General features: G+C 34.6%; 1 protein-coding gene across 1 annotated transcript in view; it reads right to left on the bottom strand.

Annotated features, from left to right (window-relative positions):
- Positions 1-23,053, bottom strand: part of DPP10 (dipeptidyl peptidase like 10) — a 675,810-nt gene that overhangs the window by 29,307 nt on the left and 623,450 nt on the right. Inside the window, exons 17-19 of the mRNA XM_059927100.1 lie at positions 22,624-22,671; positions 9,436-9,534; positions 9,255-9,324 (exon numbers count right to left, since the gene is read on the bottom strand). Coding sequence (XP_059783083.1) covers positions 9,255-9,324; positions 9,436-9,534; positions 22,624-22,671 — 217 coding nt within the window. The remainder of the gene's footprint in view (positions 1-9,254; positions 9,325-9,435; positions 9,535-22,623; positions 22,672-23,053) is intronic.

Below are 23,053 nucleotides of genomic sequence, written 5' to 3'. Positions count from 1 at the left end.
GGGTTTGTTGATCTTTATTTTCAGTTGCTGGGGATGGCTGTGTAATCACTGAGCTAGAAACCACTTCCTCCACCCCCTGGCCTTTGAGACATTGACACCTAAATCACTCACAGTCAAAAGACAGTTTAGCACATTGTATAAACAGATCGAGAACAGGAGACTCTACCTCATTCTTTATGTGAATATAATTGTTATGTAAATCTTTTATGCAAAAGATCTGCTTTAGATATTATAATGGAAAATATTCTACATGCTGGCTTAAGGAATATGGGTATATTCCAAAAGAAATAGACCTAAGTATGTGTATATTAAAATAAGAAGCTGATGGCAATCTTCACAACAATCTCATATTTCTTCATTTTCCATTTTGTGTGGGTGTGTGTGCTGCATGGCTTGTGGGATCTTAGTGCCCCAACCGTGGGTTGAACCCCGGGGCCAAGGCAGTGAAAGTGCCGAGTTCTAACCAGTAGACCCCCAGAGAACTCCCTTCATTTTCTAAAGTAGAATACAATTCAGCATGAGAATGTTGTGAGTGTAACATTGAGGCATATAATACATAGGATGTATATCATGGATTGCAATGGATTTATAATATAGGGATGGATACTAATTATATACAAACTTTGAACCTTCATTTTATCATAGACAGGGCATCATTCACCTTCAATAATACATGGTGGTTATACAATACATTTTTCCTAACTAGAATCCTTTAGCTGGATTCCAAATGTCAATTTATCAACTGAAAAATGTGGCTATATAAACACAGGTAATTTTAATCTTAGCTTACATTATTGTGTCAGTTAAACAGAAATAATAATAACTATAGTGCTAACTATGAATAAGTAACATAATGTCACTGATGCACTCCTTCAACTTGGGGCTTTGTTGAATCCAGCAACCAAAGGAGAAAACACCATGTTTAGTATCCTTAGTTTAACCTTTCAAAGACATGTCAAATTAGTAAAATAGTTAATGTTTTCTTCTATCATAGGTTTCAGAAAAAAATAAATAATTAAAAGAGAAGAAAAGAATGATCTAATATAGTCATACCCTTACATTTATGACTTAATATGTGACCATCCAAACCAAAAACAAAAAAAACCCAAAAAACCAGAATAAATTAGGAAGCATTTCTTATGAAAAGCACTCAGAAGCATATCTTTAAATATAGAATATACTTGTATGTTTCAAATAGGTAATCAATTGACATTATTCATATGAAACCATATCACATCATTCATGTCATTCGTAGGAAACCATTAATATCTGAGACTTGTATTAAGAGAGGAAAAGAGCTAAAATGGTATAAATATGTAAGTCATAGAAGTGACTTTATATATTTTTATGCTAGTATGTGTACATAAATCTATCAATTTAAAAGAATAGTCAAGAGATTATTCTGTCTTACACATTACATACACATTTTTGTAAATTTAGAATTTTTTTCCCTGTGACATTTTCTTAATACATCAACTTTGAGTGTGTACAGTTTTAAACAGTACTAAGAAATTAATACTGACATTAAGAGGCATTATCTATAGATTGTGAAAGAACAAGCTCTAATCTGTTCAAGAATAATATAAAAAGCAATGATCACCTTCTCCCCTTCCATTACCAAGATTAAATGCCACTGTCTTTTCTCTTCTTAATCATTTCCTGGGTATTACAGTGTGAGTACATTTTACATTCACTTAAATGAGCAACATGAACAAGAATGAGAAAAGTCAGAAACTTAAAATTTAAAGTTTGACCCTCCTTACATGGCAAAGCAGTAATGACTCATTGAGACAAGTAGTAGCTATCTCTCTTGTCCATTTACATCTAGCAAATGTGTTATCTTTGTAAAAAACTGAGAGTGAAATGGGTATGTATTTGGCATGAACAAGTGGATAATCAAATAATGTTATAGAAATTTTGGAATATGTGTGTCTTTACTCTTGGGAAACAAAACAAACTTACTTCTAACAATGTGATCTGCTCAAAAGTCTATGAATCCACATAGTAAGTGAAGAGAGTAAAGACTTCCCATAAAGTGAACCCTCTGATTAGAATTTGGAATTTTATGAAATAGCTGTACAGCAAAGTGAATCAGCTATACGTATGCATATAACCCCTCTCTTTTGGATTTCCTTCCCATTTAAGTCACCACAGAGCATTGAGTAGAATTCCCTGTGCTACACAGTAGGTTCTCATTAGTTACCTATTTTATACATAGTAGTGTATATATGTCAATCCCAGTCCTACAATTCGTCCTTTATAATCTTTATTTTACACCAAAGCATTAACACGGTACAGGTGGAAAATGTTACATTCTAGAGATTATCACAAACTGTTAAGTGGGAAGAACGAAAGGTTATACGAATTTGGTTTTAGAGAAGTCCCTATTGATTCTGGACAGCATTTTTGATAATCTTCCAATAATAATTATCATGCAATGGGATATGTAAGTAGAGTACTGTGTAATAGAAAGAGCAGAGCTTTTTGATCTGAAAAATAAATTGAAAAAACTTTTGAGTTCAAACACTAATTTTGTCCTGCCCATGATCTTGGAGTTAATATACATGCCATATTTTAGTCATAGTTTCCTTGTGTTAAACTGAGGACAGTGATATTTACCTCACTTGGTCGCTGTAAGAATTAAAGATGGCATTTATACATCCTTAGCATGATGCCCCTTGTACAATAAACACTCAATAAACGGTAGCTATTATTAAATCCTATTATTTTAAGAAGATAATCTCAATAATCAAATGCAAAAGAGAAACAGTAAAAAGATAGCATGAAAACCAATCATTATTTAGCTTTATCCAGAAAGATTGTAAGAGAAATGAGAAACTCACCTCATGTTTTTCTGAGAAGAAAACTAAACTGCAGAAAAATTGACTCATCCTAAAGGCTGATTTAACACATTATAAACTCTCAAATAATTTACTTCTCTTTTTCTCTACTTTGATTTAACTCATTCCTGATGACTAACTCAGGGTTGATTGATTTCTTTGTTTATTCATTCATGTAGTCCTTCATTCATATATTCACTCATTCATACATTCATTTATTCATTCATTCTATGAATATTTTATGAACATAAACAATGCTCCAAGCACTGTGTTAAGGTAAAACAATACAAAAAGAGTTGTTATCAGCAATGAGTTTATAGTTTAAAAGAAGAGACAGCAAAGCAAATATTGTATGTAATCTGGTGTGGTTTCATGTTATAACAGAGGTGTGTATAGAATTATGTAAAAGTACATCTCGAAGTCTTAATAGAAACTAAAGGTACTGGGAGACTGTGGAAAAAGACACAGAGAAATGATTGAGAAGCTGGTATTTCATTTTTAAAACAGTTCTAAAAAATATCTAGAGCACTAAATGTCTCTTTAGAGGGTGGGTGGAGCCAGATGAAGATGGAGAGATATGTGGGAAACAGATGAAGATTTTTGTATGCTGTGTTAGGAAATGTGAACTTTTAATCAATTGGAGAATAATAATGAGAGGATTTTCCCCAGGAGAGCCACATTTTCAGATATGGATCTCACAAAGTTCACTCTAGCAGCAGAGTGGAAAAGAAACTGAAGGAGAGAGGATATAGCAATACATTACAGAAAAGGAAGTGTAGGTAGAGAGCAGGGTGACAGATTAGAATTGACTCGTCCAGTTATGCCCTATGCCTGGTGTGGGACTTGAAGAAGGGTGTGGGCTCTTGGAGGATCCCATTGGTTCAAAGGTCAAGACAAGACACTATGGTCCCAAGAACCTAATGTTATTCAACATTTTAAATAATATCCATATTGTTTTTTGAAAGGAAAATGTGTGTATGAAAAAAGTAGTGATGTTAACTTGACTGCTGGAGATGAGTAGCTGGATAATTTCGCTCACTATGAACGTACCAATTATACCCTGCTTTTAAACAGAATAACTATACAAAAAGAGGTGGCAAACAGCTTACTTCCATTAAGATGACCAAGTCCTAGGACTCTGATATGAATAACATTGACTAAATGATGAAAATATCTAGATAAAAATGAATAATGCTCTCCAGTTAAAATGGCTCAGTGGGAAACTGTAGTAAACTGTAGTAATAACCATATTCATCTGATTTCTGGCCATTGTCAATCTCTTCACTCAACACAAATTTGTGGAGCAACTCTGCAAAAACTAGTTGCTGTGAGGAAGACATAAATAAACAAGGCATTGTTTAATACATGGAATATATTACTATATTAAAATAAAGATTTTTAACATTTCTATTTTCTTAAGATGCTGAAATATTCATAAGCCATTCTATAAATTGTTTCTCTAAATACTCACTTCTAGACCGTGGATTTTTCCTTCAGAAACATTGGTGCAAAATCTAGTGGGAGTCAGAAATTCCCTAAATAGTATATAAAAACATCCTCACCAAATTAGGGTAATGTGGGAAAAGTAACAATATGATCAATATGATTCAAGATATATGGAAAGACTTTGAACAGAAGGCTGTCACTGTAGGAGGAGGCATAGATTTGAGATTGTTATAGGATATAGATGGGCTGATGAAGAGGGTGAAAGAAAGCTTCAGGAAGATAAGACTTGATGGATGATCAAGAACTCATTAGGATTTCAAGGAAGATGAATTCAGCGAGATGGGACTAAGTCATAAGGGCATGATAAAGGATGCTGCATTCTGGAAATTAATGTAATGTGTTGAACAGTCACTGCCTCTCTGCGTTAGACCTTTGCCAAGGGTGGCATGGATAAGTTGAACATGAAAGAGTATAAAATGGGAAGACATGATGATTCCTTGGTACTGAATGAAACTCCTCAGCTTGATATGCTTGTCTTCAGGAACACAGTGAACAGAGAAAAAATCTTTCATCTCTAATAACAGTATATCTGTTTAGATTGTTCCCTATCGGGCTCTAGGCCTTCAGATTTATATTAATTTATCAAGTAAACATCTATAACTGTAGGCTCTCTCTCAAGTAATCTTCAGTCTTGCACTATTAAAAGAATTACAGATTAGTTAGTAAGTTTCATAAGGTTCCTTTATGTGTGCTACGTATTGTGGAGATAACACAAATCTAAACACATGACTACAGATTTCAAGATGCCATTTCAGCCATTAGCACAGCTTCTTGCACATAAAAGCAACATGGGAAATTTGTATTGTACTAAGTTACATACATAGGAGTAGAAAATAAGAATAACATAAGAAACAATAATTCAAGGAGATACATGCTGAAATGGATATAGATGGATATAGTATATATATACTATAGACTAGATGCATATAGAATAGGTATGAATGTGAATATAGACTACTGGGTTCTTAAGTACTCAATATAACATTAAGGAGAAAGACTGGAGAAAGACAATTAGGCATCTAGAAGGACAATAGGAGTAAAAAAAAGAAAAAGGGGTCACGACCCCACAGAGGCTAATGTAAGTTGAGGCCACTGAGAAACATTTGTAGTGGCAATGCTTCTTAGATTTTCTATTACAGTAAAATATTTGGTTGCCATTGATTCACCTGTACTTTCAATATCATGAAATTAGGTTTGAGTTTCAGAAAATATGGCCACAGAGAGGTCCTCAAAGGACCATTTCTTCTGAGGTTCCATAATGAAAATTTAGCAGAAAGATGATTCCTAATAGCCAGAGGCTACTTTCTTCAAGGCCAATCTTCCTTCATCTCCTCAGATTGCTGCAGCCAGTCTCCAACTTACGCATTCACTATAGAATTTCCTGGACGCAAACCCATCTCTATAGATGAAGAAGTGACTCACAGCCTGTCAGGTACTAGATGCACTGCACAGAATAGCAATAAAGTAGTGACACCAAAATCACTAAATCATCTCTTAGCCTCATTTAAATATTAGTTACTTTATTTACTATTCTTCACTGTCAAATTGTCCATTTAGGGAAAAAAAGGCAATTATTATTATTTTCTTTTTTCGAGTGTGGAGTCCACTTATAACTGAACACAGTACTTAATCTTAAGAAAAAAAATGCCCTTAAATTATAAGCCTTCTAAAAAACAGTTAAAAGACACTTTACACTTAAGCCATTCTGACCTATATGGGTTTCCAAGCATAAATATTTTAGGAATGATCATGTAGCTTAACGCAATCGATCATTTTATAAATATAAAATCAAAAAAGAAAAAAAACCTCAGTTTGGCTTTGTAAGTCATACTCTGTGAAACTGCTGAGAATTTACCTCTAAAAATCAAGGAGTTTGGATAAATTAAATTAATATTTAGTATAATCAGCATATAAAAACAAATGAAAACTAATGAATTAGTACTCACTTTTATTCTTTTCAACAAAAAAAGTGGCAAATTAAACTCTATAGGCCTAACTATATTATTTTATCTGCTTTAGTAATGTCTATTAAATAATTTTATGGATGCTAAAATATATTATTAAATGTTTATATTGATACTTTTAAATATTAAAATGACTACTACTTCTAATAATAACTATGTTTATGGTTACAATTTATTAAACACCAACTGCAAATATTTATGCTCTTCCAGACACTATGGTGACATGTTTATATATATATTATTCCATGTTATTGTCTTCAATTTATTTATAAGGAAACTGAAGCTTAGAAAAATTAAGCAATGTACTGGTAAATCTTTGAGCTGAGATTTGAACCCAGGCCTACCTGACTCCTAAGCCAGTACCTTTACTCTACTCTCCTGCCTCTAAAAAACACTTGACTATTCCTTTCCAATAAGAGAGTTGAGTCTTGTGCAATTCCTTATATTCCTCTTATGAACTAAAAATCACCCAGACCAAAGCACAAATCTGATGGCAGGACAAGCCAGTTGGCTTCTCTGACTCAAGGCTACAGAGAGAATTTGAACTCTTGTCTACTTTTTCCCCCGAAGTCTGACACACTCTGGAGCCAGTGGATATGTGAATGGGAAGAACCGTCTACAAATCCAACTGCCTATGTAAGTCATGCTTCAAGGAAGGATGCCTAGTAGGGTTCCTTTCCCTGAGAAGCCTCATTTCTCAGTGAATAAAAAGAACAATCCCTTTTCCCAAAAGGAGATATGACTGAGACAGAACACGAGGTTGAGAATTTTTTTTTCAGTTTTTTCTCATTTTAGTGCCTGAGATATTTCCCCAGTAAATCACACATACAGTTCAAATAGGAATTGAATACTCACCCACAAAAATGAATGAAATAATGCCACGTGCAACAACACGGATGGACCTAAAGATTATCATACTAAATGAAGTAAGTCAGACAGAGAAAGACAAATATCATACCCTATCACTTATACATGGATTCTTAAAAAATGATAAAAATGAACTTATTTACAAAACAGAAATAGACTCACAGACATAGAAAACAAACTTATGGTTACCAAAGGGGAAATGGGGGAGGACGGATAAATTAGGAGTTTGGGATAAACATATATACACTATGTATAAAATATATATATATATATATATAAATAAAATAGATTAACTGAATCACTTTGCTGTATACCTGAAACGTAAATCAATTAAAATTTATTATACTTCAATTAAAATAAAAGCACTAAAGACAACTAAGTGAAAGAGAAGATACAGGAGAAGGAGTTAAGATAAAAGAGCAAATAAGAACTTCCTCAGGAAGATACCAAGAAATTTCAGGGCCTCTGGCTATTAGGGACAAAGGAGAAAGGTCCTGGCATGAGAAACAAAGATAGCTCAAGGTATTAGAGTTAGGAATAAACATTGGAGTGAGTGAAAATATTAAGTATTGTATTTTCTGTATTATTTGGCTTATTAAAATGAAATGACATATTGTTTCTATTTATCAAAAGATCTAAATCAATGCAATCTATATTAAAAAGAATGAATTATAATCACAATAATTATAAGACTCACATGTGCTAGGCATTTTATATGTTGTTTCATTTAATCTATTTCATTTAATCTAAAAAGCAGCCTTAAAACATAGGCTGGATTATAATGCTCATTTTATATTTGGAAAAGCTGAACCTTACAAGAGGTTAAGTCACTTGTTCAAGGACACACTGTTAGTAAATGACAAAACTGGAATTTGAAGCCAGGCAGCTGGATTCTGCAGACTGAATACTTACTGTCCACATTCAATAGTCATAACAAGTAATGTTATTTTCTATTCTACTCTTCCAAAAAGGCTCTGAACAATTGTAGACAATTTTAAACACTGTCATAGCAATATGTTGGCTGGGTTCTTAATAAGGAAAATAACTAATAACTCTCAGGAATACAATTCTACATCAATATCAAGTTAGTTAACCAATAGATGTTAGAGGCCTCTGTGCCCAGTAGTATATAGTCACAATATAATCGCACAGAAAGTATGAATGAATTCAATTCCAAAGTCAAGTCCAAGTTGGAAAAACCTAAGAGTCAGGTTTTTCTGAGGACAGGAGTGGCCCCCTGCTGATCTTAAATCCAGGAAGCAAAACTGGTAAGAGTAATATAAATATAACGAATTGTTTCAACAATGGAAATAAATGTTTCCTCAATGCTGCATCAAGAACTAATAGAAAACATAAGGCTTACCTGTGAAAACATGGATGTACTTTAAAAACATCATGCTAAGTGAAAAAACCAGTCACAGAAGGGCAAATACTGCATGATTCCACTTACATGAGGCATCTAAAATAGTGAGATTCATAGAAGCATAGAGTAGAATGGTGGTTGCCAAGGGCTGGAGAGAGGAGGGATGGGGAGTTGCTTTTCAATGGGTATAAAGTTTCAGTCATGCAAGATGAATAAGGTCTAGAGATCTGCTATACAGCACTGCGCCTGTAGTTAACAACACTGTATTGGATACCTAAAATTTTGTCCAGAGGGTAGATCTCATGTTAAGTGCTCTCACCACAATTTTAAAAAAATGGCTTTTACAAATCTAGTATAACTTTGATATGACAAATATATCACAAAGAAAGTAAGAAAGAAAGAAAGAAAACAAAGGGAGCATAGAGCTTGAGTAATTGCTAAACAGACATCCATAAACCAAACTATATGTGTCATTATTCCCAGGAGTAACATTGAGTGCAATTTGGGATGCAAGAAGCACAATCAATTGCACACCCCTCCATATTATTTAGTGGTGGTGTCCTTGAGGAGCTCATACAACTGACAGCTGTCCCAGTTATCTACACATACAGGATTTCTTCTGTTGTTTTTTAATCTGAATACTGCCATGTGAGACATAAGAAAAATTCTAAAGTCTTTAGGTTCCTTTATTTCAAAAACAAATAAAATACTTACATTATTAACAGAAGAGCATACTGGTTTCGGTCCGTAAAATCTTTGGGAAAGGACAACTGTAAAGGAAGTTCTTTTAAAGAAAGAGCAAAATATTAAAGATGGAGAGTCATTTATATGTAAAACTATAAGGTGCAGAGAAAGTTTTTTTTTTTTGAATAACATAGCATGCACAAAACTTTACCATAGTCATCAATATGAAGCGTTTTAATTTCTGACTTTACTATCTTCTTCTTCAGGATAGCTTCCTTCAGCATAGAATTGCTTTCCAATATAAAATATTCTATAAGTCAAAAAGGATGGTGTAAATAATCTCTATGTGTTGATTAAGAAACAGTGTAACACAAATAATTATCCATCATTACCATTTGACAGGCACTGTGCTAGTCACCGATTACTCTCTCATAAATTCTCTTCTGGATTATTACAACAGTTTTCTAACTGAGCTTCTTTATTCCAGTGAAATTGTCTCCAGTTGCCCCTTATACTTGGAATTAGCATTTACGTTTTCAAAATGTAAATCTGATCATGTTAATGTTATGCTTAAGAATATGTTTTAAATAATACAAAATTATCTAGCACCCAGTGATTTAAAATTCACAATGCCTGAATTCTAATACAAAGTTACCAAGCATACAAAAAATCAGGAAAATATCACCCATGATGAGTACAAATTTTATTCAATAGAAAGAACCCAGAAATGACACAGATGCATATGATAGATAGACAATGACATTAAAACAGAGATTATAATTACATTCCATGTGTTCATTAAGTTTAAAAAAAGCCTGAGGATATTAAGGAGAAATATGAAAGACATTTTAAAAACAAATAAGTTAAAATTCTAAAAATATGAACTGAAAAATTTGAGATACATGAAAACTATAAAATCTAAGATGAAAATATACTGGATAGGATTAACAACATATTAGATACTGCAGAAGAAAAGATTAATGAATTCAACAATATAGCAATAGAAAATATTAAAATGGTTTTTTTAATAAAAACCAAAAAAAAAAAAAAAAAGAGAGAAAACTGATAAAACATGAAGGGAAAGAAACATCAGGAACTGCTGGAATTTTGATTGATATATTAAATATATAGATTTATTGGGGATTTTTATATACTAAAAATAGTGAACTTTCTAGTCCATAAATATGTATGCATGTATATATCCATTTGAGTCTTTAATTTCTTCCAGAAATGTTTGCTTTCATTTTAGGAGACTGACACATTTCTATTAGATGTATTATTGGATAGTATATAGTATACTATAGTATATAGTACATAGATTCAGATGTTACTTTAAGTAGTTATTTTTAACTATTTTTAAATTTTGCATTGCCTTATAGTATATAAAATAGTTGATTTTTGTATATTAACCTATACTTGTAATAACCCTGATAAATTCACTCATTATTTCTAATAGTATTATGAGTGTGTGTGGATTCCATTTTTTTTGTTTGTTTATTTGGTTCTGTTTTGTTTATATCTTCTGCAAATAAAGGCAATTTTTTTTACCTATATTTCTTTTTCTTGCCTCATTTCACTAAGTCCTCTAATACAATGTTGCAAAGAGGTGGTGAGAGCAGACATTTTTACTTTTTCCCAGTTTTGGGGGAAATGCATTGTCTTCAACATTAAGTATGATGTCAATTGTAGTATTTTTGTACATACCATTCATCAAGTTAAATCATTTTTTTTTCTTCTTGCCCAGTTATTATTACTACTTTATTATTGTTGTTTTTCATTTTTAATCAAATATTTTTTCTAAATCCTTTGAGTTGTTAAGTTTACAGTATAACATAGTAAGTTGCATTGATTAATTATTGAATATCATAGCAATCATGGATTCCTCAGGTAAACCCCACATAGTCATAATATATTACCCTTTTATAAATTGCAGATTCATATCTGAATCTGTCTCAATTCACTGGCTTTCTTTTCCTAGTTATGAGTCATATTTTCTAGCTTCTATATGTAGCCAGGAATGTTTTACTGGACTCTAACCACTGTGATGTTTACATTGTTGAGTTCTGGACATCGTTCTGTCCTTTTATTAATTGTTGGACTTTGTTATAGCAGATGTTTAAGCTATTTGCAGGTCAGCTTAATTATTTGAAAGCTTTAAAAAATATTTTATTTAGTGTGAGTTTGAATGACCTTTGCTCTATGACTTGTTACGCTCTAACACTAAGGCATGACTCTTCTGGGATCTCTCCTAAACATTCCAGTGTTCTGACTGTTTGGAACTTTAATATATCCCAGCACTGTGTGAGCTCTGGCTTTTCCCAGGCTCAGAGTATCTTCCTACGTATGCTCAGCTAGGTATTTTCAGCAACAGATGCAAGATGATCCCTTGTAGCCCTATGCTGATTCCTGGTATCCTTTCTCTCTGTCTCTTCTTGTGCTCCAGTGTTGTCCAGCTTCCCAACATTCCAGAATCTTCAACCCTTCTGAACACCAATTTCTGTCTCAACTGTGACTCTGAGATACCCTTATACACTTATTTAATTGTTCCTCTTTACCCTAGAATCCAAAAAATAATTCCAGCCAGAGAGCCAGGACAATTACAACATTCACCTGACTTGTTTCCCTTCTTTCAGGGATCAGAGGCCTATCGTGACTCTTGTCCCATGCTTGAAAAGTGTTGTTTCATGTGTTTTATCCAGTTATTTTTGAAAACAAATTCTTTTATTTTCTGTTTCACTTTTCTTTTCTTTCTTTTTGCCAAGAGGCCATGTCTACTTTCAGGTACTCCATGGCCAGAATAAGAATATTATTTTAATTGTCAATGGTTTATCATTGATACTTTATTGTTAATTACAAACTCCTTAGGACGAAACAAAAGGCTTTTATGATCTGGCTCCAGCCTGCCCTATAGCCTATACCTTTGCTTTTATCTTAAATGTTTTGTTCCAGCCACAATGAACAACTTTTATCTTGCAGGTGTAAATAGTTTCATGCCTCATGATTGTGTATTCACATTCTTTCTTCCAGAAATGCTTTCCACTGACTTCCTCTTTTTTTGAACTGTGTCTACTTCTACCAGAGAAATTATCATATTCAATTATAACCATTAAATTTTCTGATTCTTGCTTTGGACTGTGAATTCTGTGTGATTTCAGGCACACCAAACCACCTCTCTTGTAAATAAGTGTCGTCCTCTATAATACAAATTTGGGAAATTAGATGTTCTCAGAGATTTCTTCTATCTCCCTGATACAAGAAATTTCAGATTATTTAAACAATAGCATATTTTCAAAGAATCTATCCCAAATATTCAATTATAAAATTTAAAATGTGAATACTTCAACTTTATACACTTTCATTAAGGATTCAGCATTTATAATGTAAGACTTGTCATAAAAATGCACTTAATTGTGGATAAAAGCATTCTTTTTGTATTTAGAAACCAATATCACCTGATATTTGTTAATTACATAGGCAGCAATTTTTAGAGACTAAAGCCCATTAAATTTTTACCTTTATACCTTACTAGAGAGCATCTTGTTGGATAAATATTTTTAAAAGTGAACAACAGTTTATTGTATTACAGTGACTAGTTAACTAAATAAATGAATGAATAAATAGAGCTGGAGGCACCAATATGAGAGTAATATACTAATAATTTCTCATGGCTTCTCTTCATTATCAAAAATGAATGGGAAAAATAAATTACATGAGATAAGAGGTACTTGAAATTTTTTTACTTCTAAATCAAAGGTATTCATTTGCTCATGGTAAAAAAAAAAATCAACCCATGGTCACAGAGAAATAAAATTATATTTAAGGAAAAAAAATACAGAAGAAAATAAAGCCATTTTCAAAAGCATACGGAAATTTTTTCATGATAAATTCGGAAAATATGTTTCAATCATAGTTTTTTGTGAAACATTATGAAGACAAGGTAGTATTAAGACATGATTTTAATTGTGGGATTGAGGAAGAAAAGAGGATTAAAGTGAAAACAGAAAATTAGGAAGAAGGAAGAAAGGGAGAGAAGAGAAAATATTAGAAAGGAAGTATAAGGAGGGATGAGAAGGAGATGCAAGGGAGAGAAAGGAAGAAAGGGAAGAGACTAAAAATGAATTAAAGTAAAGGAAATCATATATACACAATTAAGGAGAAAGAAAAAAATGAATATATAAAAAGAGGAAAAGGAAAGATAGCAATATGAGACAAAGGACTTTTGAAATACTAAGTAAAATTTTACATATATGTATCAACTCCTAGTCACTGAACATTTTTTTTTTATTTTTTTATACAGCAGGTTCTTATTAGTCATATATTTTATACACATCAGTATATACATGTCAGTCTCAATTTCCCAATTCATCACACCACCACCCCCAACCCCCCGCCGCTTTCCCCCCTTGGTGTCCATACATTTTTTTCTCTACTTCTGTGTCTCAATTTCTGCTCTGCAAACCAGTTCATCTGTATAATTTTCTAGGTTCCACATGTATGTGTTAATATAAGGTATTTGTTTTTCTCTTTCTGACTTGCTTCACTCTGTATGACAGTCTCTAGATGCATCCACGTCACTACTAATGACCCAATTTCGTTCCTTTTTATGGCTGAGTAATATTCCATTGTATATATGTACCACTTCTTCTTTATCTATTTGACTGTCGATGGGCATTTAGGTGGCTTCCATGACCTGGCTATTGTAAATAGTGCTGCAATGAACATTGGGGTGCATGTGTGTTTTTTGAATTATGGTTTTCTCTGGGTATATGCCCAGTAGTGGGATTGCTGGATCATATGGTAATTCTATTTTTAGTTTTTTAAGGAACCTCCATACTGTTCTCCATAGTGGCTGTATCAATTTACATTCCCACCAACAGTGCAAGAGGATTCCCTTTTCTCCACACCCTCTCCATCATTTGTTGTTTGTAGATTTTCTGATGATACCCATTCTAACCGGTGTGAGGTGATACCTCATTGTAGTTTTGATTTGCATTTCTCTAACAATTAGTGATGTTGAGCAGCTTTTCATGTGTCTGTTGGCCACCTGTATGTCTTCTTTGGAGAAATGTCTATTTAGATCTTCTGCCCATTTCTAGGCTGGGTTGATTGTTTCTTTAATACTGAGCTGCATGAGCTGTTTATATATTTTGGAGATTAATCCTTTCCCCATTGATTCTTTTGCAAATATTTTTTCCCATTCTGAGGGTTGTCTTTTCATCTTGTTTATGGTTCCCTTTGCTGTACAAAAGCTTTTAAGTTTCATTAGGTCCCATTCATTTATTTTTGTTTTTATATCCATTACTCTAGGAGATGGATCAAAAAAGATCTTGGGCCTTCCCTGGTTGCGCAGTGGTTGAGAGTCTGCCTGCCAATGCAGGGGACACGGGTTCGAACCCTGGTCTGGGAAGATCCCACATGCCACGGAGCAGCTAGGCCCGTGAGCCACAATTATTGAGCCTGCGCGTCTGGAGCCTGTGCTCCGCAACAAGAGAGGCCACGATGGTGAGAGGCCCGTGCACCATGATGAAGAGTGGCCCCCACTTGCCGCAACTAGAGAGGGCCCTCGCACAGAAACGAAGACCCAACACAGCCATAAATAAATAAATTAAAAAAAAAAAATATCTTGCTGTGATTTATGTCAATGAATGTTCTTCCTATGTTTTCCTCTAAGAGTTTTATAGTGTCTGGTCTTACATTTAGGTCTCTAATACATTTTGAGTTTACTTTTGTGTATGGTGTTAGGGACTGTTCTAATTTTATTCTTTTACATGTAGCTGTCCAGTTTTCCCAGCGCCACTTATTGAAGAGACTGTCTTTTCTCCATTGTATGTCATTGCCTCCTTTGTCATAGATTAGTTGACCATAGGTGCGTGGGTTTACCTCTGGGCTTTCTATCCTGTTCCATTGATCTGTATTTCTGTTTTTGCGCAAGTACCATATTGTCTTGATTACTGTAGCTTTGTAGTACAGTCTGAAGTCAGGGAGTCTGATTCCTCCAGCTCCGTTTTTTTCCCTCAAGACTGCTTTGGCTATTTGGGGTCTTTTGTGTCTCTATACAAATTTTAAGATTTTCTGTTTTTGTTCTGTAAAATATGCCATTGGTAATTTGATAGGGATTGCACTTAACCTGTAGATTGCTTTGCGTAGTATAGTCATTTCCACAATATTGATTCTCCCAATCCAAGAACATGGTATATCTCTCCATCTACTGGTATCGTCTTTAATTTCTTTCATCAGTGTCTTATAGTTTTCTGCTTACAGGTCTTTTGTCTCCCTAGGTAGGTTTATTCCTAGGTATTTTATTCTTTTTGTTGCAATGGTAAATGGTAGTGTTTCCTTAATTTCTCTTTCAGATTTTTCATCATTTGTGTATAGGAATGCAAGAGATTTCTGCGCATTAATTTTGTATCCTGCTACTTTACCAAATTCATTAATTACCTCTAGAAGTCTTCTGGTGGCATCTTTAGGATTCTCCATGTATAGTATCATGCCATCTGCAAACAGTGACAATTTTACTTCTTCTTTTCCAATTTGTATTCCTTTAATTTCTTTTTCTTCTCTGATTGCCGTGGCTAGGACTTCCAAAACTATGTTGAATAATAGTGGTGAGAGTGGACATCCTTGTCTTCTTCCTGATCTTAGAGGAAATGCATTCAGTTTTTCACCATTGAGAATGATGTTTGCTGTGGGTTCATCATATATGGCCTTTATTATGTTGAGGTAGGTTCCCTCTATGCCCACTTTCTGGAGAGTTTTTATCATAAATCGGTGTTGAATTTTGTCAAAAGCTTTTTCTGCATCTATTGAGATGATCATATGGTTTTTATTCCTTTTGTTAATTTGGTGTATCACATTGACTGATTTGCATATATTGAAGAATCCGTGCATCCCTGGGATAAATCCCACTTGAACATGGTGTATGATCCTTTTAATGTGTTGTTGGATTCTGTTTGCTAGTATTTTGTTGAGGATTTTTGCATCTATATTCATCAGTGATATTGGTCTGTAATTTTCTTTTTTTGTAGTGTCTTTGTTTGGTTTTGGTATCAGGGTGATGGTGGCCTCATAGAATGAGATTGTGAGTGTTCCTTCCTCTGCAATTTTTTGGAAGAGTTTGAGAAGGATGGGTGTTAGCTCTTCTCTAAATGTTTGACAGAATTCACCTGTGAAGCCATCTGGTCCTGGGCTTTTGTTTGTTGGAAGATTTTTAATCACAGTTTCAATTTCATTACTTGTGATTGGTCTGTTCATATTTTCTATTTCTTCTTGTTTCAGCCTTAGAAGGTTATACTTTTCTAAGAATTTGTCCATTTCTTCCAGGTTGTCCATTTTATTGGCATAGATTTGCTTGTAGTAGTCTCTTAGGATGCTCTGTATTTCTGCAGTGTCTGTTGTAACTTCTCCTTTTTCATTTCTAATTTTATTGATTTGAGTCCTCTCCCTCTTTTTCTTGATGAGTCTGGCTAATGGTTTATCAATTTTGTTTTTTTTCTCAAAGAACCAGCTTTTAATTTTATTGATCTTTGCTATTGTTTTCTTTGTTTCTATTTCATTTATTTCTGCTCTGATCGTTATGATTTCTTTCCTTCTGCTAACTTTGGGTTTTGTTTGTTCTTCTTTCTCTAGTTCCTTTAGGTGTAACATTAGATTATTTATTTGAGATTTTTCTTGTTTCTTGAGGTTGCTTGTATAGCTATAAACTTCCCTCTTAGAACAGCTTTTGCTGCATCCCATAGGTTTTGGATCTTCGTGTTTTCATTGTCACTTGTCTCTAGGTATTTTTTGATTTCCTCTTTGATTTCTTCAGTGATCTCTTGGTTATTTAGTAACGTATTGTTTAGCCTCCATGTGTTTGTTTTTTTATGGTTTTTTCCCTGTAATTCATTTCTAATCTCATAGTGTTGTGGTCAGAAAAGATGCTTGATATGATTTCAATTTTCTTAAATTTACTGAGGCTTGATTTGTGACCCAAGATATGATCTATCCTGGAGAATGTTCCGTGCACACTTGAGAAGAAAGTATAATCTGCTGTTTTTGGATGGAATGTCCTATAAATATCAATTAAATCTATCTGGTCTATTGTGTCATTTAAAGCTTGTGTTGCCTTATTAATTTTCTGTTTGGATGATCTGTCCATTGGTGAAAGCGGGGTGTTAAAGTCCCCTACTATGATTGTGTTACTGTCGATTTCCCCTTTTATGGCTGTTAGTATTTGCCTTATGTATTGAGGTGCTCCTATGTTGGGTGCATAAATATTTACAATTGTTATACCTTCCTCTTGGATCGATCCCTTGATCATTATATAGTGTCCTTCTTTGTCTCTTGTAATTGTCTTTATTTTAAAGTCTATTTTGTCTGATATGAGAATTGCTACTCCAGCTTTCTTTTGATTTCCATTTGCATGGAATATCTTTTTCCATCCCCTCACTTTCAGTCTGTATGTGTCTCTAGGTCTGAAGTGGGTCATTTGTAGACAGCATATATATGGGTCTTGTTTTTGTATCCATTCAGCTAGTCTGTGTCATTTGGTTGGATCATTTAATCTATTCACGTTTAAGGTAATTATCGATACATATGTTCCTATTACCATTCTCTTAATTGTTTTGGGTTTGTTTTTGTAGGTCCTTTTCTTCTCTTGTGTTTCCCACTTAGAGAAGTTCCTTTAGCATTTGTTGTAGAGCTGGTTTGGTGGTGCTGAATTCTCTTAGCTTTTGCTTGTCTGTAAAGCTTTTGATTTCTCCATCGAATCTGAAGTAGAGTAATCTTGGTTGTAGGTTCTTCCCTTTCCTCACTTTAAGTAAATCATGCCACTCCCTTCTGGCTTGTAGAGTTTCTGCTGAGAAATCAGCTGTTAACCTTATGGGAGTTCACTTGTATGTTATTTGTCGTTTTTTCCTTGCTGCTTTCAATAATTTTTGTCTTTAATTGTTGCCCATTTGATTACAATGTGTCTCAGTGTGTTTCTCCTTGGGTTCATCCTGTATGGGACTCCCTGCGTTTCCTGGACTTGGGTGGCTATTTCCTTTCCCATATTACGGAACTTTTCCACTATAATCTCTTCAAATATTTTCTTGGGTTCTTTCTCTCTCTCTTCTCCTTCTGGGACCCCTATAACACGAACATTGTTGCATTTAATGTTGTCCCAGGGGTCTCTTAGGCTGTCTTCATTTCTTTTCATTCTTTTTTCTTTATTCTGTTCCACAGCAGTGAATTCCCCCATTCTGTCTTCCAGGTCACTTATCCGTTCTTCTGCCTCAATTATTCTGCTATTGATTCCTTCTAGTGTATTTTTCATTTCAGTTATTGTATTGTTCATCTCTGTTTGTTTGTTCTTTAATTCTTCTAGGTCTTTGTTAAACATTTCTTGCATCTTCTCAATCTTTGCCTCCATTCTTTTTCCGAAGTCCTGGATCATCTTCACTACCATTATTCTGAATTCTCTTTCTGGAAGATTGCCTATCTCCATTTCATTTAGTTGTTTTTCTGGGGTTTTATCTTGTTCCTTCATCTGGTACATAGCCCTCTGCCTTTTCATGTTTTCTATCTTTCTGCGATGTGGTTTTTGTTCCACAGGCTGCAGTATTCTAGTTCTTCTTGATTCTTCTGTCTGCCCTCTGGTGGATGAGGCCATCTATGAGGCTTGTGCAAGTTTCCTGATGGGAGGGACTGGTGGTGGGTAGAGCTGGCTGTTGCTCTGAGGGGCAGAGCTCAGTAAAACTTTAATCTGCTTGTCTGCTGATGGGTGGGGCTGGGTTCCCTCCCTGTTCGTTGTTTGGCCTGAGGCGACGCAACACTGGAGCCTTGCAGGGCTGTTTGGTGGAGCTAATGGTGGGCTCTGGGAGGGCTCATGCCAAGGAGTACTTCCCAGAACTGCTGCTGCCAGTGTCCTTGTCCTCACAGTGAGGCACAGCCACCCCCTGCCTCTGCAGGAGACCCTCCAACACTAGCAGGTTGGTGTGGTTCAGTCTCCTATGGGGTCACTGCTCCTTCCCCTGGGTCCCAATGCACACACTACTTTGTGTGTGCCCTCCAAGAGTGGAGTCTCTGTTTCCCCCAGTCCTGTCAAAGTCCTGCATCAAATCCCGCTTGCCTTCAAAGTCTGATTCTCTAGGAATTCCTCCTCCCGTTGCCGGACCTCCAGGTTGGGCAGCCTGACGTGGGGCTCAGAACCTTCACTCCAACGGGTGGACTTCTGTGCTATAAGTGTTCTCCAGTTTGTGAGTCACCCACCCAGCAGTTATGGGATTTGATTTTATTGTGATTCCGCCCCTCCTACCATCTCACTGAGGCTTCTCCTTTGTCTTTGCATGTGGGGTATATTTTTTGGTGAGTTCCAGTGTCTTCCTGTCGATGATTGTTCAGCAGTTAGTTGTGATTCCGGTGGTCTCGAAAGGGGGAGTGAGAGCATGTCCTTCTACTCCGCCATCTTGAACCAATCTCGTCACTGAACATTTTAATGAAGGGTTTCTTTTTCATTATAAAGGTAATATATGTTCATTGTAGAACATTAGGAAAATACTTAAGAAAAAAGAACAAAAAATCATCTGCAAGGTTGCTAGGCAAATACAAGACTTTTACTGTTTGCAAATATTGTCTTCTGGAAATTTAATATGCATTTTCAAATAATTTTGTTTAAGTGGCATAAATATTTGAACTCCTTAATCACTAAGAAATATAGCTTAAACAGTTCTGAGGAATAGACTTTTAAAAACATATTTTTATTTTTAATCCTAGTGGGGAACTAGTGGCAAATCTAGAACAATTTGATGAAATTTTAATAAAGGACTATTTACAAATATAGGACAAAGGGCAGGGAGGTCATAAGGGGTAGTACCATAACCCAGGGCTTATGACAGGGCTAGGCCTGCAGGTCAAGGGGAGAGAGCAGTTACTTGGAGTTGGTTGCATGAAAGGTCCACAGTGACCTTCACCCAAGAGTCAGAGCTACTTGGGTGACTCCACAGGGATAGCACTGGAGAAATACAGACTCCAAAGTCACTTTTCTGCCTCTCTTCAGTCACCTATAGGATTCACTTTAGCTGGATCCAATTGGCAGCCAAATGGCAGCAGAACTTAAGTCATCAGTACAAACTCCTGCTGGGGTAGAAACCATGGGAGAGCAAAACAATTAAGAGTGGCTCTGAAAAGACAAATGGAAGATATTCAGGGCACAAATCAGTATTCTATTAAAGTTTATTTACAAATCCCCCCTTTTATTATTTTTATTATGTTTTTTCACTTCTATCAGTAGCATGGTTATAATTTTCTCTCTTCAGAATTATCTCTTCAGTATAAGCCATTAAAAGGAAAAATATAGGGTAAATAGATATAAAAGATTTAATGCTTATGGTTGAGTTATTTTTTTCCAAAAGATTTGCTGTAATTTATATTTCTACCAGCAATTTATGAGAGCCTCGTTATATCCTCATTAGCAATGTAAATTTTTTGATGTTATTAATTTGTTAGGAAAAATTACTTGGCAGTGTTTTACTTTGCATTTCTTTGATAACTGGTGGTTTAAAGGTTTTCCATGTTTGTTAAATATTTTCATTTTTCTTTTTTCAATATACTTTTCATGCTTTACTCTACTTTGTGTGGCCCCAAAATGAGTTATGACTGATTCATTAGTTTAATGAAGATTAACCTGAAGATCCATTAACCCAAAGATTTACTTGCAATCAAATGCAAATTTTATCTCAATAAATAATTGTCTTTTGAAAAGAAAATTAAGCACCTGATCACTGTTCACAGTCCCTTTTTGTTTTTCTTGATCCTGAGACTATCACTAAGTGATAATTCACTCAGAATTCACTTATAAATGAGAAAATCAGAAAGGTTTCCCTCAGAGGAAAGTGTGTCATGATTTGCAACAAAAGTTATTAGAAAACAACATTGCCTTTTAACAGTAGAATAAAATTAATTAAAGTCAGGTTGGGGATTTTAAAAAATATATCATTTTGGCAGAATATGCAATGTAACACAAATAGTTGCTGTTTATTGAGTGTCTCCTATGTTGCAAATGTATCTCATCCTCACAGAAAATTCATTTGCTAATATTTTTACAAGGAAATTGATTCTATGAGATTATACCCACAAAAGGTATGTGGTGGACTCACTTTATACACTAATTTTTCTATCTGTGAAATTCAGCCTTCTTTCTATTTTATCAAATAAACTGTCTTTATTATCATTATTGTTGCCGTTAGTGATAGTATTCAACAGATTTAATTTGCTTACCATAACCGCTTTAGGATTTACACTAAGTAGAAACTAAAAGATGTGCTAACTGATTTCCAACCACACAGAACTCCATTAACTATTTAGAAGTTTTGTCTTTCTCTAGAATAGGCAGGAAGTCTCCATATGGTGGTATTTGAAGAGTATAAAAGGTCTTTCTCTGTCCTCTAAAAATGATATTTGTCATTCAACATTTCACTTTTATGCCTGCCTCTCCTTTAAGTCAAAGCATTTAAGTAAGACTACTACTTAAACCTAAGTATGTGATGAGACAGACAAAAACACAGTAGAATGAGCTGCCATTGTATGGTAGTGATAATAAACCCTATTCTGGAGTCAGACGATCTTATTTGATTCCTGGTGCTGCCACCTATTATATTAGAGTGCCTCTAGCCAAGTTTTTTAACCTCTTTGTGGCTCAGTTCCCTCATCTGTAAAAAAGGATAATAAAATTAACAACATCAGGGGGTATTCTGAGGAGTAAATGTGTTAATAAATATAAGCCTCATTTACTAGATTATGGTAAATCATTACAGCATGAGAGTGTTGATTAAATAAAGTTTTTAAATGAAAGAAGGAAAAGAAGGATAGATGAAAGGAAGGAAACAGGGAGGCAGGAAGCAACCTGGCTATTCATTTTTAAGATCAGCTCAGCCATGTTTGTATTTATACACTCTCCTATTAAAGTTCTTAAACACATTGACCACATCTTACTAGCAATGAACACCCAGCCTCTGTCATATTGCCTGATAAAGTAAGTCCTCGCTCAACAGATGATGGACAATTGAATAATTTTTCCCAAAAGTAAATGTGTTGCTCTGGAGGAATAATCTATATGAGGCTCAAGAAAGAATGAACCAGAGTATAAGGGGCCAGTAGGCTGAAATATATCTAAATGAGTCTCATCAATCACTCCTCATTCAATTAAGATACAGTAGATAGCCTATTTCAGGCATATAAGAACCAACTCCAATTGTAACATGGCTCAAACCATTTGCTTTAATGTTTCTCTTACACACACAAGGTCAAGTTGATGGTGCCTATGCTACTTTCCCCAGGCTGGGGCCTCCTTTGAAGAAGGCTCTATAGAGTACAACAGTCAGAATAAATAATATAATATTAAGGACCAATGCCAACCATGATGTTGTCTTCATGTACTTACTTGCTGGGTTGTCCGTGCCATGTAGGCTGACCACTGGAACCCCTGGACCTAGATTTTAGAAATGTATGTATAAACATTTTAAAGACATCTAAGTAATAACTACTGGAAGATTACATGATAGAGTTCTTTTTTCCAAATATAAGCATTTCATAGTTAAAACAGAATGAAACAGAAACCCGATTATTAGATTTCATTCCTTTCTATGGATATTTTATTCAGAGAAGTAAGAATATACGGGGAAAGAAACTATTTGCAGGATTACTGTTACAATTCTCCCTTCTCCAAAATGTCCTATACTTCTATAGTTCTATGGTTTTAGCCAATCTTATGCACTTTACTCTCTTTTTATCTAGTCTTTTATAGAATCGTCACTGATGTTCAGAAAGTTGATTCACAGCCTTGTGAACCCTCATCCACTTATCCAAGATTA

This window comes from Balaenoptera ricei, chromosome 7 (assembly GCF_028023285.1).
Source record: "Balaenoptera ricei isolate mBalRic1 chromosome 7, mBalRic1.hap2, whole genome shotgun sequence".
Taxonomy (NCBI): domain Eukaryota; kingdom Metazoa; phylum Chordata; class Mammalia; order Artiodactyla; family Balaenopteridae; genus Balaenoptera; species Balaenoptera ricei.
The sequence above is the reverse complement of the archived record's forward strand: the minus strand, read 5'-3'. Positions and strand labels throughout refer to the sequence as shown.